This window comes from Enoplosus armatus, chromosome 14 (genome assembly GCF_043641665.1).
Source record: "Enoplosus armatus isolate fEnoArm2 chromosome 14, fEnoArm2.hap1, whole genome shotgun sequence".
Classification (NCBI taxonomy): domain Eukaryota; kingdom Metazoa; phylum Chordata; class Actinopteri; order Centrarchiformes; family Enoplosidae; genus Enoplosus; species Enoplosus armatus.
The window spans coordinates 3,774,394-3,793,177 of NC_092193.1; the positions used below are offsets into that span (position 1 = coordinate 3,774,394).

The following is an 18,784-nucleotide window of genomic DNA, read 5'->3' on the forward strand; positions in this document are numbered from 1 at the left end:
GACTTGGATATATGATACTTTGCAATAATTGCCACTGATTGCCTTGTCCTGTGACAATCTCCACCCATCTGACCCTGAAAAGGCTTAAACAAACCCTGTATTTGCAAATACTGCTTTGATCCACTCTCAGCTAAGCATTCCTGGACCATACTCTTCATGGAAATGACAAATACCAAAACAGTATTTGACTGGATTTCCCTATGAAAGTCAATGAAGTGCCTTGTAATAGTATGTTTGTAAGGTAGTACATAGAGCAGAAAACAACTTGCTGAAAGCGTTTTGTCCTTCATTGTTAAAGTTTTATTGTTTTCTCTCTTCTTTTTTTTTTCTGTGGTAACTTCTAAGCAAAAACCCACCGTAAGCTGCCTGGAATATATAAATATATTAGCTATATATTAGCTAAATGCTAATCCTTACCACAGAAAACCACACAAAAACAATGTAGATATATGAAACCTTCATAAACTATGAATATATGATACATATACTATAATCAAGTTAAAGATATAAATATATTTTCTGTTGCCTTACATAAAATTACACAAATTCAAGGTACATGTATATGAATAAATACACCATAACCAATCCCCTCCAAAGCAACTGAAAAGCACAATGTAAATATGTAGGAAGTGCACTGTATATGCCATAATCCATACAGTGTACCATGTAAATATACATATGAAACATACATGTTACCCGTGACAGCAGTTTTAGTTAGCTGATTTTTTTGGTGCAGGTTGCACTTTGCTGCTACATTATTTAGAGTAGATTTTAGAAGTTTCTGTCCTGTCTTGTGGACTTGTAGTACAAATGTCCCAAAGGGACACAAGGGGAGAGAGGCAGCCTAACAAATAAGAAGAGCTGATGGGAGAGATGAAGGAGGGAGACAGGGAAATGGAGAATACATTACATTTCAAGTCTAATTTGTGGAACTCAAGCAGATATGAAAATGTAGGAGACTAATAAATGACGGATAAAGTGTTCTAATATGCACAATCAATTCAACATCCCAAGCCTCCACAATACAATGCAAAATACATTGCAAGTGATTGAAGAGCTTTGTTCCACGCTGAGATGGCCACCATTAGACACCATTATACACCAGCTCTTACAATATGATTAACAGCACAACAGACGGGGAAGAGGAGGAATCGTGATCTTGAGACGGGCAGATCCCTCAGGGCTCCTGACTTGTGTCTCGCCCGGCCTCTTGAAATACAGCGCTGCCACAGTGAGGTCACCGCACCACACACAAGCGCACACACCCTGGTCTATCACTTCAAACAGCTTGGACACACAACTAATGGCAAAAGGGCCTTTTAAAGTGGCACACTTAAGCCCAGCACATCCCCCCCATACCCATAATGCCTTATTTATGGCCCCCTGGCACGCTATAAAACCAGCCTGTGTCAGCAGCTGGCTGCAAGACCTCCAGGGATTAATTCGCTTCATGCCAGAACGTAGCCTGCACCCTCGCCTGCCTTCTCCCTCATTCAATTCCTCAGCGCCCGGGGGCTCGTCTTCTCCACGGCACCATGACATAGACACACACTAAGCTGACTAAAAATGTTTTAGTGGTAAGAAAAATATGTTTTCAAATATAGCTGGCTTAGTATGGACAGATGGACGTAATCTGCATCTCTGCCTCCCGCCTCCTCCCCATACACGTCCCTTCATCTCCTCCCCAGCATCCTCCGTCCACTCGGAGCTCTTTGAAATCTTTTCTGAAGGCCCTCAACGGACCTTTCCTCTGTTTTCCATTTGTGCTTTCATTCAGTCTTATCGCTTCTCTCCTCCTTACTGTCTGCCCTAATCTATAAATATTTCCCTCCTATCCTTCAGTCCTCCTTTCATCCCTCCCCTGGCTTGTCACTATATCCCATAACCTCTCTCCAGCTCCTGCTTCAATGAAAAATGATCAGAATTATATATTCAGAATCAGAAAGACACCCTCTCTCTCTCCGGCTCTTTCATTCCGGAAAGGTGATGTCCACCGTCTGAATAATGGAAGACCTACTTTAAGGCCACGTTGAAACTTTTAAATCAAAGCGTATCTTGGATGATCCAGCTACAAAATAGCTGAAAAGTCTTTTATTGTGAATCCGAGGATTAGAAACACGTTCTGAGATGAGCAAATATCTTTTTGAAGAGTGGCATTCATCCCTCCAGTAGAGTTCTAGAGAATTTACTCCAATGAGCATTGAAACTGGTCTTGAGGCTTGTGGTGGTCACGTGATGAGAAATAACAACCGTTATGCACATGTCATGAAATCACAACATCCTGGCATGAAAACCAGACTTTTACATGTCATCCCCTGTCTTTCGCTCTGTCTTCAGTCATTTTTGCCTAACCTTAGCATAAGGTTGTCCAAAAATGCGTAAATGCATGATATGAAATGTATAAGACTGAGCCCTCCCACCCCCCCACTCATCCTTCCTTTCTTCCTTTACTGTCTTTCTTCTTCACTCCTTTATCTGCGACCTCAACCTGAGCTCTTCCCCTCCATCCCTGTCTCACCCCAGCTTTCAAAAAGAGTTCCCATCTGGGGATCTTGACAGCGTTCTCTAGACAGCAACCAGCCCCCCCAGAGGGATTTGAACCGTGGAGAACTGTGTGACGGGTATCTGCCAAAAACTGCGTGACACCCTTTGAATTTTCAGTGGGTGCTCTTTGATGGGCTGCACTTGTATGTCTATCATGTGGGTGCATGTGTGTCTCTCTGTTGCATCAGATAGAGCGGGGCATCTGTGTGGATCTGCAAAGACATTTGTTTTTCAAACCATTGGGTAAAATTAAATCTGTTTATTTTTTTATTTGAATTTTTATTTTTTTTTCCCCACCATATAATGACAGGTGTCTTTTTTGCGTGACCACTCTTCGATTTATTGCAGACATTGTGGAACATCGTCTGTCTATTAAAGTCGTTAGGACTCCATATTCACTTCATTTATTTGCCGTAGCATTTCCAAAACTAACTGCTCAATTGAAACTTGCAGCTTTAGCTTTTCATTTTTAAAAGTTAGTTTTGAATTCAGCGTGTGGTTAACATTTAAGAAATCCAACCAACTGTCCAAAATCTAAAAATATTCATTTCATAATAATAAAGAACAGAGAAAATCTGAATATCTTAACGTTGAATAAATCACATGAATAATTAACCAATTCATTGTTATGTAGTATTTTAAATCAGAAATGTAATGACAACATGCACAGGTATGTAGGGAAGAAATAAAGAGCAGAGGCATCACACACACACACACACACACACACACACACACACACACACACACACACACACACACACACACACACAGAGCGTCAGTGTGCTGCAGTCACCCTGTGAACCCCCCCAACAGACTGTCTGTGTTCTCTGGTAGAGTCCAGACACATAACACACACAGACCCATGATATAGACCTCCACACAGTCTCAGTGCAGTCAGCCCATCAGGGGACGGATGCAGCCACTGCTACCTAGTTAGGAGATGTTTTGACAGGAGTCGGGGAGCTTTGTCTGCCAGGAAGCAGACAGTAGCCTGAGTGGGGAGGGTGGGGGATCCTCCAGTCAGCCGCTCCAGGGGATTTACTGTATCACCTGTCCACATGAGAACGTAGCCTGTTATTTTCTATCGTACGGGCTAGATTTACCAGGCAGCTGTGTGAAAATTAGGGAAAATATTTATTTTTAAATGAGAGGCTTTTATTGTGTCCTCTGACTTTCATCTGTTAGAGGAGTGAAATGGTGTCTGTGTAGTATTTTAAATTATCATATCCTGAGATAGTGAACAGGCCTGGGGTGGGTGTGAACAGGGAAAGGGTGGGGTATCATTTAAGGCTGCAACTACCAATTATTTTAATTATCAATTAATGCACCAATTATTTTCTCAATTAATTGTTTTGTCTTTGAAATGTGTACAAATAATGAAAAAGTTCCATTATAATTTATTTGTTTTATTCAACCAACAGTCCAAAACCCAAAAATATTCAGTTTCTTATCAAACATGACAAAGAAAAGCAACAAATCTTCACCTGTGTACTTCTATTTGGAATTCATTAGACAATCTTTCTTTGTCAACTTTGTTTTCTAAAGTGATGTGGTGGAGTTATTTTGTCTTAAGCTGTTCAGTTGAGGTACACCATAGCAATTTTTCTGGTTCTGCAGCAGTTAAAGACTCTTGAAACTGCATTTCTTGGCTTCTTGAATTTGATTTTGCAATTCTCCAGTAATTGAAGAAAAAAACCATGACACCTACAGCAGCAGCCTTATTGCTTATCACTGCAGCCTATCTAAGCAACACAAGCACCCATACGCACTCAAAGACGACAGATGGTGACAAATTGTAAGCTATTCCACTTTACCACCCTGTCTTCGGTTTACTTCTAGAACTAATTTCCCCCTGACTCACCAAATCCTGCAGAATTTCCACCTGTGAACAGTCCCAGTGGTCAGCACAATGAGGAGGAAGAGGTGGTGGGGGGATCGAGTCGAGAGGGGAAAGCAAGAAAGAGGAAGCGTCTGTACCCTGCTGGTGCTATGGGTGTTTCACGGTGGGCCTCCTTTGAAACGTTTGTCTGGAGGAGAAGCAGGATAGTCTTTATGTATGTTTGATGTGCCTGGTGGAGTTCTCAGCTGCAGCTGGTTCTGTGGGAGCCGTTGGTGCAGGACAGGGAGGAGGGTACCCAGGATTTCCTTTTTGATGACTGCAGGACTCTGGAGATTCCGGCGAACAGATGTGAAGTCAAACAACTCTAACATCTGTTTCACCAGGAGAGGTTAACTAGGAGTTAACGTTTGGAGTGAGAAAATGATATTAGCTTTACAAATATTGTGAGGAGCTGAGTTGCTGAGAGTAATCTTTAAAGAAATCTTTGTGGTTGAGCCAAACCACAATATGTAGTGTTGAATAACCACAATTTTTTTTAGTCTACCCAAGTAAAAAAGCTAAAGCAGAAGAAGCCCATGTGTTTATGTAAGCTGATTAACTGCTCTGTTGACCTTCAAGCTCAAACAGCAAAGATAATCACTGAAGGAAAACGAAACTAAAATCAATGTAGCTCCGGTCCGACTTTGCCTTTTAAGTTTGCAGGTTACCACACTTACGCTCTGCACATCCCGCGGCTCCTTTTGGGTCCACTGTGAGAATATTTCACATCCACAGCTTGTCCCCAGAGAAGTACGTGTTAACCACATATCTGCATGTGTGTGTGAGTGCTGGTAATGATGTTAGAGGACTATTCAGAAACACTCATGTGAACTATTGTTATTGTTGATCTCATCGTGGTTAATTGTGTTTTGTTTTGGAACAAAATTCCAAAGTGAATAAAAGTAGCAGAAGACGTAGACGTGCATCAACACGTACTCTCTAAGGCTGCGTTCAGACAGACAATAGCGCTGCGTCGTTGGCACTTGATCATTTTCCAGAGTTGTAAAATCCTGTCTCATAGTTTTATAAACCAATTTGCACAGTTCTGGTGTCTGAAAAGCTAAAAAACATTTTGGATCAAATTTTATGTCTCACTGGTACCTGAAGCAACATGCCCCCACCAACGCAGCCCCTTGCATTTTTTAACGCAGTGCTGTTTTCAATCTGAACGCCCACTAACAGTAACAGTCCATTGCGTCTCTAACATTTAGTGCAGTGTGTTAAAAGATTCAAGGTCTCCACCGTCAAAGAGAAAGCTCTGTTTAGCCTTTAAAAATTATATAACAAAATGAATCCAAGGTAACTGTAGAGCTTCAGGTGCTTACAAAACGAAAGAAATGTGATTTGGTGTTTTTGCACAAAATTTGTTTTGGTGGTCTGGAAAACATGTCCTTGCCTCCGAGAGCTTCTGTATATTGAATATTTCATGAATTCAATGTGTAGAGTCCCAGTTTTTAATGAATGCTTGCTGAACCAGTGCCGCACTTCAGCTCCATTCCCAAGAGGAATTGTTTGGAAAAACAAATGTTTTGCTCTTTTTCAGCTATTGTATGTGGGATAATTTGGTAACTGAAATACTTTAGAGATCAGAGTAGACATGAGTCACAATACACTAATTTGACATTTTTACATCTTGAAACATAATCATGTAAATATCTCCTCTTAAGATGGAAAAGTAGATCAGGCTTGTAATAATATCATCAATCTGACTGTTGTCTTCATGTTGATGAAGACGTGTGTATAGGATTCGATGTCAGGAGCTCACATTTGTAAAAAGTAGTGATACGAATGGTTTAAATGCACATGAGAATGGGCTCATGTTATGATCATGGCTTTATAAAATGCCAGCCTCTGCCTGAGCAGTCTCCCTGGCATCTAGGACACACATTACCATGGCAATCATACATCAGATACTCACTCTTTCTCTCTCAAAATTGCCTGCTGTCACAAGATGCCTCTAGTCTCATTTTCCTCCGATGCAGCCCCGAAACAGAGGGAAAGGGCCCCCTGCCTCCTGATGATAATGGATCCTAATTCGACTTAGATTATGATTTATCAGATGCTGCTGATGCTTCCGTCGGCCAGTATTATACAGCTTTCTGAAAATGGGAACCATTACAAGTGAGACGTCCATCCGTCACCCCCCAGTCGCCATGACAGAGAGAAAGAGAGAGTGCCATACGAGCCGGACCACGATGCCTGCCCCAGAAATTAGACTGCTCCAATTCGATTTCCTTTTTCTCTTTCAATGACATTCTCCCTCCCCTCCCCTTCCTTTCTTCTTGCTCTCCTTCCTCACCAGTCCAGGCCACACCAAAATTATCAGCCGGCGTTGGAGATATGCATCAGTCAAACCCATACCTTTCTCACCAGGACCGGGATTGGAATTCTAATTTAGCCTCGCTCTACTTATTTCCTTCAGCTACAATCGCAGCCCAAATGACTGTTATCTCACTATTCCTTTCTCTGTCTCGTCCCTCATTTCCTTTTTCTGCCTTTTTAAAGGGTGATCCATTCTGCCGTCATAGAAGAGATGAATCCTTTCTCTGCTTGCTGTGAATAATGTCGCACTCACACCGTCCGCTTCCTAATGTACAGATCATTGTGGCAGCCAGCTAAAGTAAGCTGCATTGTGTCATTCAGCCTGTAATACAAGCAAAAATAGATCAGTTTTTCGAGTCTTTCTGACTCCATGGATCTCATGCATCCCATAGCTTCAAAGTCATTACTAGTCGTCACTATTATTATTTTTTCCCTATATTCTCCCAGTCTGAAATGGCCAATTCCCTCTGCACTGCAGCCCTTGTTGCTTCAAAGTCTACTATTGTCCTGGGGAGTTTAAGTCTTCACGTTTCCTCCTGGTTCGTCTAATTGAATTCGGTTATGGCCCTTTTCTGTTGCCATTTGCATCTCTTTGGGTTGACCGCATTTTGGATAGGGTCTAATTTTTCTTGGGTCTCTTTCTGACCAGATCAGACTGTCCTCAGGTCCTTTTCATATAAAGCCTCTTCTTTCTGATAATTAGTTTTTGCTGCCCGTATTCAGGTTCCTACCTGGAGGGCGTAACACTCATATTCACATTATACCCTCCAGTTCCACCCACCACTGTGGAGGCACCTTTGGTGGTGGACAGGTACTTTACGGTGCCATTTCTGCACCCGTCAAAGGCACATTTTGACCCCAGTTATCCAGAATTGTTGACGGTACATTTTATTTATCCCCGGATGTTTAACCAACTTCAAGAAAAGACACCAATTAGGCTAACAACAACAATCTATGTGCCTAGACTTAAGTTAAAGAAAATAACTTATTGATCACACTTCTGCAGCTCTTCCATGGTGCTTGAGTCATCTAGTCATTGAGCCATTGGCAAAATTCAGCCGTACTTTGTGACTTAATGATGGATATTTTAAGTTACGATATGCTAGGTTTAAACTTTAAACTGACCACTTGGGTCCCCTGCATCCTGACTTAAACCACTGCTAAACCTGAAATATTTCAGACTCTCCTCAACAGTTAAAACAAAGAAAGAATCTTTAAGTGGAAGTCTGTGATTCTCTGCCAGCATGAAAAGACAAGAGCCAAAGAACTTGCAAATGTAGTTTCTGATTCAGACTGAACTTTATTCATGAGTATGAAGAAGTCAGGCCTTGTTATCAATGTTTAGTTTAGCTGAGACCTCATAAAAATGTAAAAAAGAAAGTTGGACTCTTTAATGCCTCCCTAATCCACTGCTGATAAGACGGCGCACTCACCCTGCTGGTTTGAAAATCCTCTCCTCTTCCCCTTGCACTTTCATCTCACACTTTGCGTCCTCAAACTCTGCCGGTAATTTGCACAACCTGTAGGAAAACACAGCTCTTGTGGGCACAGGCAGGTTGAAACTAGTTTTCGCTTCTCTACAGAGTTGTTAAAGCACCACTACAAGTTAATGGGCTAGAAGAGCCTACTTTATGGCCATGTTGACACAGAAAGGAATAATTAGTAGGGTGCAATGCTGGCTGTGGTAAAGCCATTAACTCAGAAGACCCTTTATCCAAACCTTGTTGCCTGGTTACAGTTTCCCCAGGTGACTGAATGTGCTGAATCATAGTGATCAGCTATGAATCATAAAGACTAGTGGCCTGCAGGCATTAGTTATGATTGGTGGGATCATAACGGCATTGTGAAGCTCAGATATATTACAATAAGTGTCTTATCTGACAGCAGAGATCTGTCCATTGACTGATTCAGCGGTGTGGTGTGATAGATGCCGTCTCCTGTTAACCCTGAAGTCAGTGTCAGTATGTGAAGGGGAGAGAGCAATGAAGCAAGGTGCGATAGAGACAGAGTAAATGTGTGTGTGTGTGTGTGTGTGTGTGTGTGTGTGTGTGTGTGTGTGTTTGTTTATATCTGTGTGCGAGATGAATAGAGGGACTGAGATAGACGTGTGTTGAAAGTCGAAAGAGAAATGAAGAATCTGTTGAATATTTGTGAGCAATTTGGAATTTCTCAAATTTAAGAGAGAGAAAGGAAAGATGGCGTTAAAATTATAAACACTAGTGTATGAACAGTTTTACATGTGCTTGAATCATCCTGTTTTACCTGCCTCCCTTCACAGAGGAGGTCATCATCTGTCAATGAGAGATGAGATTAGACACCGTCTTGTCACCATTACATCAAAGCACTGCAACTGAGACGGCATGTTAGATTGGGAGCCAGTGTTAATGTGGGTAAGATCAGAGATCCGTTTATCTATTTAGCATTTCAGTGTGAGGAAGGAGGAAGGAATTGCAGCTTAGTGGGAAGAAAAAGAATATTGTGGATAATAGAGAATGTTATAACAAAGAACGGTTATAAAGAGAGTTGCTGTGGGAGATCGACTTCCAATAGCTAACTCTCACTGTCTGTACTATTTGGCTTGGGTAGGGGGGGTAAAAATAGAATAATAATAGTGATAAAAATTAAACAACTCCTCATCCCTTTATGACTAAATATCTTGTCATTGATGAAGAGCCCATATGAGGGTTTCTGATCTGCCACAGCTGTGAAAAAGGTGGACGTAACTAAAACGACTTGGTTAAAGTTAAGGAAAGTTATGGTTGATACAAGCCAATGTTGACTGTTGATGGGGCCATGGTGTCAAAGTCAGACACTTGATACTTCCAACCATCTACCCTGACCTCTTCCCAATGATGTTTTGCAGCGCTATAACAAATTCATGCTACTTCTTCCTTTGCTACTTAGAGTCACACCGTCATTACCCTCACGACTGCATGAGGTCACTTATCAGAAAAGCACCAACATGTTTTAGATATTTGAACAAACGACCAAAGCAGTTGTTTTTCTGGTGAGGAGATGGCTAACCATGTTATCACACCTACAGGTCATGCATCAAGACAGTGGAGCAGATATCACTGATGTAGTCAGCTTTGACAAAAGACATTGTTCAGTCACAATAATGCATCTTTAAATTGTCTGTATAACAGAGAGGCGTGGCAGGCTGTTATTTTAAAGTACGTCCGATCCTGTAGTATTTTCCACTGAACACATCCATGAGATTAGATCCAGAACAATCTCTCCTCATTTTAATCCTGACATGAAGTTCAATCTCAGAATAAATCTGTGAGGAAATGGGATTGGAGCTCCTGCTAAACCACGTGTGAAATGCCCCGGCAGATATTACAGTGACATATTCAAATGTGGCTCTACCACACAATCCAATGGGGGTTTGAGTAATGAGACTTAAATGGCCCGCATAGGACGGCGTGCTCCCCACCTTCGTTAAAAGTAGGGCAGGATTACAGATATTAGGAACACAGTCCAATTTATTTGCTTGTAACCGAGCAGGCCGGCATCGATACGCTGATGTGTGCAGGCATGAAATTGGCCCATGAATTAAAAGGGGGCATATTGCTGTGTTCCACACCAGCATTGCCTCCAGTGGCGCCATAGCTTGAAGTCCAAGACCAGTTACCCATGTTACTTTAAATGTGTGTGTGTGTGCATGCATTAATATCAGTCAAATACTATATTACCATCTCTGACATTTCTGACCAGCAGTGCCCCTGGAAAAATGGAGATGCCCTATAAAACTGAAAACCAATTAAATTCAATCCGTTCCGTCGATGGATTCCAATGTTTACTGTCTGCTTTGCACAAGTGTTGACACCCTGTGGGATTGCAAAGGCTCAGAATGAATGCTACTGTAAGTTGCAGGACGGGATCTGTGCGAGGGTTCATGCGCTGCACAAAATTAATCGCTTTTAGAAAAGTGGCTTAGTGTTAGATTGAGGAAAACAAATTGTTTTTATTCCAAAACACTACATATCCCTTATGGGGTGGAATGCAGAGTTTATTAGGCAGCGTTTGAAAAATGCAGATGATTTTAAAGTTAAACTCTAAACTAACTAACTTGACTAACTAAACTAAAAGCCAAAGTATTACTGTATTGTTTTTCAGTAAACCTACCTTTGCAGTCATGAAAGAAGGCAATGAAATCAACCTACATTTCTCTGCAGAGCTGCGGTTGTTGTTGTTGTTAACGTTGCCCAATGACTGCTCCTCCTACTGCAGCATTTCACCAACTCAACTAAAGTGCCATATTTCTCTCCTGATGAACACACACACACACACACACACACACACACACACACACACACACACACACACACACACTCACTCCGCCACTAAGCTTGGCATTGCTTGTCGGCGCTGCGCCAGTCCTGCGCCCTCTGAGAAGAGAGCGGGTTGATCCGAGCCGGGTCGTGAACGTGCAGATTGTGTCCGATTCAGCCTGGGTTCCAGAACGTGTTAGCTAGATTCATTAGCCTCTTAACTTTCCTGTCAACACAAGCTCTCGCATAGAATGGGCAATTCTGCCTGGCTGTTTATCTTCCTTTGCATACTAACTGATTTGTTTGTGCAGTTATTCAACATGCAGTCCCACTTTATTCTTACTTAGTCAATTGACATGATGAGGCAAATGCCAGGGACTCGATAATGAGTTGCTAAGTGTGGAGATATTGTATCGATTGGCATCTAATTACTATGTTTGTGCAGATCAATTTAGCTCCATCAGTGTTTCAGGGTTAAGCCTATGTAATCCAGAGTAAAAGCAAGATCGGGTTAATAAGAGCCTAAATGGCCTCAGACACAACAGACACAGTGGCCTCTTGGCCCCTCTAATCTCTCCTCTGCATCAACAGACACCAGTGACGCTGTGAGTAGTCAAGCATCTGAGCTAATCCTTTTTTTACCTTTGGGTATCCGAGGAAGATCAACTGAACACGCTTGTTCTCACCCAGTATGTATAGTGGCATGAATCTGGATAACAAAATGTAAACCATTTGTCATGCACATACAAATACCTGGTCCACATCATCTTGTTAGACACAGATGATATCGTTGCAAGGGTGAAACAACACAAAAAAAGAGCATAACTCATATAAAACATTACATTTTAAACAATAAACTCTGTCTCCTCTCTGAAGCTCTACAAATAAAATCTGCCACAAAAAAGGCTCCCTTCCTAAAACACAACACAAGTCTTTTATAATCATCCAAGTCAGCAGAGATGGCAGACAGTTTATTAAGAAGTGTAGCCGTTAAATCACCTTATAAAGCACATTTTAAACATAAAATCGACATCATCTTCAGTCTAATAAAAATAACAGAACACACTTCCCTCTTCAGGGAGAGCATTAAACCAGATTCCTACCCTGTCTCTTTCTATGGCGAATTATAATGTACTTCAACTTAACTGTACACAGATTTTTAGCTAAATTCTGCATCAATTAAAGTTCTACACTTCTGAATCCTTTATGAGACAATTTGCTAGCAATTTGTACCATAGGTTTGTACCATACATCAACAGACCATCTTTCTTTATACATACAGAACAATTGTGGTTGATGTCACTAATATCACACTGTAGCTGTTTTGAAATATCCTAAAAGGGTAAATTAATCATTAAAATTCATTAGTCCAAGGATGTCCCTGCAAAATATCCCAAGAAAAGATCTTTCTAGTCTTCATCTGCTAACAAGTAGCAACAACATCTATCCCAGATTAGTTTAAGTGTGTGCTTGCTGCCATAGATAACAGGGACTCTGCCATACAACAGCTCGCAGATGGAGCGTTAGCCGCTAGCACCAGTTAGCCAGGGCATCAGTCTCCTTCCTAGTTGTCTGTGAGCCTTCGATCAATAGACCTGGATTATCATCTTCAGCATCACAGTTCATTTTTCACTGCAGAGAATGGCTCCACCGGCTGCTCTCTCCTTGTCAGAGGATGTAGGGCCTAGTTCTCCCATCTGATAAGATTATGGAAACTAACCGCCACAGCTGCTGCGTTCAGGGGGGACACGTATTCACGACATGCGCTGTTTTCTTGCTATGCGTATCGCTGCATCAGTAAATGTTTATTTAACAGGCTGGCGAGCTAGTCAGTACAACAGTCACATTCGCGATAGGAATCCCATGACTACCCATGCTTAATTAAATGTTTAATTAAGATGCTGGCTTTTAATTAAAAAGTTGATTATTATGAATTAAGGATTATTAGCAAATGAAATAAGATAGGATATCACAGAATACAATCCATGTATTATTAAGAGCAAGGTGTGATTTTATGTGAATCAGCAACTGTTAATTTGCATTAGGGCAAAAGATGCCCTTTGATTTAGACATGAAATAGACTCTGATGAGACTTAAGAAACACTGACTTGTTAATAGTCCACATAGTGCTGCATGTATGCTGCATGCTCAGGGTGATGCTTCCATCTGCGACTTTGAAGTGTGAACCAACAATGCTGCTCTTGTATCCTCAAGGTCACCCCACTTGTAACCACTCGCTACGAGGGCCCTCATCACAAAACAGACACAAGATCCACTTGAATCCCTCCACCGTGTAGGCCTCGGCACTTCGCTGCGCTGTGCATGCTCAGATGGTCTTTGTGGGCCAGCTGGTGGCTAGTGGGGGTCGAATACAGCTGTTCCTTTTTACTGCCTAAAACCATGAAGACGCTCAGCTTTGCATTCATTTCAAGGGCACATTGATCCACTAAAAGTCACCAAGTCCTCTAAATGAGTGGACGGGTCTTAAATTTATGCCCATGTACAGTTGGTGGTAGGTCTGAAGGAAGCTCCTATAGGCATGGGAAGAGCAGCATGTGTGAATGAGACCATTCATTTATAATCCACAGGATTAGGACTCTGTCCATCAGCTGCCTCTGCCACTTACTGTGCATTGCCCCATAGAGGCCTTCCCTCTGTCTGTTGGCTTGCTTTGATTGGGATCCATGGAAGCAGCATCAATGTCATGGGGGATTTTGAAGTGACAGCACAGATCTGATAAATCCTATTAGTTTGGAGTTAGGTCCAATTTGAACCACTTCCTCTTCTATGCCAAATGAAGCAAGGACTTCCAGTGGCTGTCTTTAATTGCTTCGATCTTGCTCTCAAAGCTTTGTTTTTTGTTTTAAATCTGTGTGTTTTACCATGCGTCTTTAAAACATATCGTGGCTTTGTGGTTCTGAGATCGATGTCTTGCCACAATGCAGACTTCTCAAATCCTACAAAAGCACCCTCCTTTCCAGGCTTAAAGGATAATTCCTGTTTATTACCGCCCTAGGCCTTGCATTCCTACTTCTGGCCATCAATCAGAAGTAGTAACATTGTTAAGTTAACTGCTGAGACGTAGGATCATGGCAGCATCGCTAAAAAGAGGTCCAACAGGGCAAGAAGAACAAGTGACCGGATGATCACACATGTTTCAAACAACCCTTCAGATTAGCCTAATTTTATTTGGAAGAGAAAACACCGGTGAAAACTGGCAAAAATCGATCTTATCTTATTCTCAGTTTCTTTTTTGCAATCCCTCTGTTTGACCGTGCTGCATTAAAACATAGTGTAGCAGTGCAGTTCTGAAGGCAAAGTCTGCCCACAATGCAGACATTACATCTTCTCAAAGCTCCCTCCTTCCCAGGCTTAAGACCGAGACAGGCAGCTTTTCAGGAGGCACGCCCGACTATGAAAGGAAGGGTGCAGCTCAGCGTAAACAGTTTTGCTGGCAGCCAAGTCAGCAAGCCATAGTCCTGTTATTGAGTCCCAGAGACACTCCACTCAACAAAGCCACACAGTGACCTTTCAGCCTCATACAGCAGTGCCAGATATTGAGTGAGCCTGTCCAGAGGATGAAGCTCATCTCAGACTAAATCTCAGCCCGTTGTTCTTCCCTGTCTCTGGGGTTTTTTGGCAGTACAGTTGTATTGCAGTGTTGCTCTTTCATTGATTGATTTACAGTGTTTTGTCAGACTACAGGAGTGGATATCTTTGATCCCTTTATTTGAGTTTTTCTTCTCTTCGGTCTCTCGGGCAGGATTCTAGTGGGTCTAAAGGTTGCCTTAATAATGACATACTTTTGATTGCAGGGTTGAGCGACTATCTCAGGAGAGGAAACATCTTTCATCTGGCGAACACTGGACTTGATTCACATTGAATAACTGTGCATCTTCATACTGTGGACTCACTTGATCCATTGCAAGCTAAGAAACAAAGTCTCGTCTTTCTGATTTTTTATTTTTGTCCTAGCGGTGCACACATCTGTTTACTGTTTTCACTATCAGATGTGAGCTTTTCTGCGCTGAAGCCTTGACCCATAGCTAGGAGGGTCATACATGTACCGCCTATCAGGTCAGCTGTGTTCTAAAGAGGCCAAGCGGCTGTGTTACATATCATGGAGATTAGCAGGATCACATATGACAGGTTCCTGATCTTTAACAAGGCTGACTGGCTCTGGCTTTTCCATTGTGTGCGTCTGGAGTTAATAGCTGGCGATGTTGGTGGTGCTGCAGTGTTTTATTCTATACTTTGATCTCATAAACATAAACTGATATTCTAGTCTGTTTCAACAGTGCAGTTGCTGTCATAACCTAGCTAATATAGATGGGTTGTATTTATTGTTTTCCAGATTTCATTTTTTTGCATGTACACATCCTGTTTTTTTTTATGTATTTTTGTGTCTGCGTTTCCATCGTAACCCTCAACAAATACAACTTTGAATTTTTATGCTGAAAGTTTTCCTATGTAAGCAGAAAAAGGTGTTCAAACCCAAACTGAGTTTTGACCTTTTTAGTTTTAGAGATAAGACAGTCCTCAGGAATTTCCTGGCAGAGTTAGAAAGTTGAAAAGTCAGGCTCGGAGTCAACATTCCCCCGCCGGTCTTTCATTCACCGACCCTGACACTTCTATTCACACACACTGCTTGAGAGGGAAAATGTGTTAATTACTTTCCTCTGTAGGAGGCCATATGTATTTAACACTAACCTCTCTTCTCCTTTACACGTATGTCCTATATTTCTCTACATTTACGAATCTAAAGTCAGTTCCGTGCCCAGGGTCAGCTAATTTTGAGTCATGACTAAGTCTAAAATTGCTCAACTTTCTGAAAACTAAGACAATAAACTGCAGGAAGGCAGACAAGAGATTTCTATTCATCTGCAGGAGCTCTGATTTTAACGTTTGTTTAGTTACTCTAAGTCAGTTTGACATGCTTTTGTTTTTACCGTTGAAATACCTGAAATATTTTAATAACGGAAAAGAAAACCCAACTATCAAGACATTTACTTTCTTATGTGTGTTTTGAAGAATAGGAAACAACATTCAATATTCAGGAGCGACAAAAATAAAATAAAATTCAAACAGGACCCAATTCAGGTCCAGGTTCACAGTCTGTGTACACTATACAAGTGATAAATGTGTCATAATGTCATAACCAAGTGACTTCTCTTTTTGACACTGCGAGTGACCAGCTAGAGTGCATTTATTCAGTGTACCATGAGAAAGTTACACTGGAGCATTGTTTGATGTAAGCACCGCAGGGCTGCCGCGGACGACAGCAGAGCAGTAGTTGAATGATATGAGTAAGGGAGGGGTGGGGTGGTGGTGGTGGGGTGTGTGTGTGTGTGTGTTGTGGTACTGCTCACCGTTCACCACTAGTCTTTGTTCGTTGTTATGAATAATACATCAGAGGCACATTAGTTTGATTCATACTGCTGTTGGCTCCGCTGTAAGCCCGCTCTTGGCTCTGCCCTTGCGTATCATGTTTAACGTTTTATCAGGGCTGAACGTATCTGGGTTGCTTTTCCAATGTCAACAGTGCATTTGATCATTTCATGGACAAAGCACGTTGGATTTTAAAGAACTTCATCCTGCAGGCCATTTCCGCCTGCGCTCATGGAACCAGGTCACTTGTTCACAATGGACCTCTCACACTCATCCATCTTTCCCCCCTCTTTTCTCTCTCCCCAGTAACCGGCTAGCCCCTAGCAACCACGACCGGATACAGAGGCTGAGGCAGGAGTTCCAGCAGTCCCAGAACGTCCCCGACGACCCCGACGACCGCAGGAGGACCTACAGCTTCGAGCAGCCCTGGGTGAGTGTCTGAAATGACGGGAGCCTGTAACTCAAATCCACTGTCGGCCGGAGAAGATGGCTAGACTGAGGGACTGTTAATGTCAAGAAACGACCTCAACCAGACCAAGACTCTGGACATGTAACTTCAAATGCTAGCCTGAAGAGAATGCTAACAGTCTTAGCACCGACAGTACCTGTGGCTAACTGGAGTATGGTGCTAACCATCACTAACCCCACTACTACCAGCCATGAACAAGACTGATGATATCACCCTGTCCCCACTTTAGGATTACCATTAACCTCCATGGGCCTTCCTGGCTAATTGTGCTAATGCTAACACCCCTCACCCTCAAATGTTCAACCACCTGCATGCAGGAGTTCGCACACCTCCTGACGCAACCATCACTAACCCCACCCACCTGTCACAACCTACTCTACTCATCCATCGTCCCTGTTTCTGTCTGTCAGTCATCCACATGGACCCGCCCACCACCTCATGGATTTGGGTTTGTCGTCACATTGGTTCTGTGTACACGGGTCTCTTTGTAAACCCTTTGTTTTAATTGTGCCTTTTTACAGTTTAAAGGTGAGGTTGTGTACATTTTAACTGGCATTTATTTAATTCAAAGCTTCATTGGTTAGGAAGAGGGATAATTAGTGCATTCTGAAGCAACGTGGGGTAATAATAAGCGAACAAAATTTGAATGCCTTCAAAGTTTTTTGGAGTGATGAAATCGCTTGTCATATTTTTAGTATTTATTTTAGTCCTCCCTGCTTCCTTGCACCGCAACTCAAGTGTACTTGGTTTTACATTATTTTGAATAACAAATTATGTTTTTATGAACAGTCAGCTGTAGCAAATCTTGAGAGATTAAGATTTTACTACTTTTTTCTAATTGGTACCATCTCTGTGTAATGTGTATTATATTATTGTTTTACACACTAAAGTGAGTCATTTTCACCACATTTCTTTTGTCTAGTTTGGGACAACACACATTTTGTTGATTTCACACATCTTCTTTCACAACATATTCTAATACAAACACATTATGACATAATGCATATTATTATAATTAATATATTCTACGGTGATAAGTGGCACAAATATGTGTTGTTCCAAACTGGACACTAGGTGTGATGAAATTACATCCTTTTTAACAAATAATATGAATTGTCCTTGTTGGTTGTTTCTATACAAGGTCATTTTGCACACAGAGCTGTGTTTTTGTATATTTCTGTATGAACTCTTTTTACTGCTGGTGTCTACAATTTCCCACTGTAGCTTTGCCCAGTCTTTGGTCCTATGATTTATAATTGAAATGAAATGATAAAGTGACAGCTCACGAACCAAATAATATGTGCTCTGGCCTTTCTTTTCTAGCTGATAAATCCAATAAAAATGTATAGTTTCGTTTTGCATTCGGCAGTATTAACCAGAGTCGTGCGTTTTAATGGGTTCAACGGACTGGCGCGCATTCCAGCTGGTATTGTGCGGCAAAAGCAGGTCAGTGTGGGAAAGAAGAGTGCAGGTCACTTCTCGCTTTGTCTCTAAACAACCGAGCATGCTCTCAATTAAAAAGCCCAACAATACTGCAGCATTATGTTTGTTTACATCAACTGCAGCGCTTTCGCTATTGTCGCAAATCTCATTTTCCCATGGAAACTCAGTATTAGGTAACCCGCACTCTAATAGTGAAGGATCCCCCTGGCTTCCAAAGAGAGCTTTTCAACGTTCTTTAAGGGTTCTTTACAAGATGTTCAAACACATTTGTGGAAATCCCCGAAAACTGTTTTCCTTAATCAGCCTCTTACTGTATGCAGTGGGTTCCTACATACGGTAAACTCACTATTATTATTATTATAAGTTAGAACCAACTTTTCCGCTGCTTTGACATTCGGGGATCTACCAGGAACCCTCTGTTGTTCCACAATGGCTTCAGTCTGAGGAACCCTCTGAAGGTGTTTT

The 18,784-nt window shown here is 41.8% G+C and overlaps 1 protein-coding gene across 4 annotated transcripts in view; it reads left to right on the plus strand.

The window, feature by feature from the left end:
- The window catches only part of pard3ab (par-3 family cell polarity regulator alpha, b), a 208,257-nt gene that overhangs the window by 181,283 nt on the left and 8,190 nt on the right, over nt 1-18,784 (plus strand). For 2 of the 4 annotated variants that reach the window (XM_070919592.1, XM_070919594.1), the window contains one exon: nt 16,714-16,837. In XM_070919592.1, the coding sequence (XP_070775693.1) occupies nt 16,714-16,837 (124 nt within the window). Of the gene's footprint in view, nt 1-16,713; nt 17,055-18,784 lie in introns of those variants that run through there. The other 2 variants (XM_070919593.1, XM_070919595.1) reach the window with 2 other exon arrangements.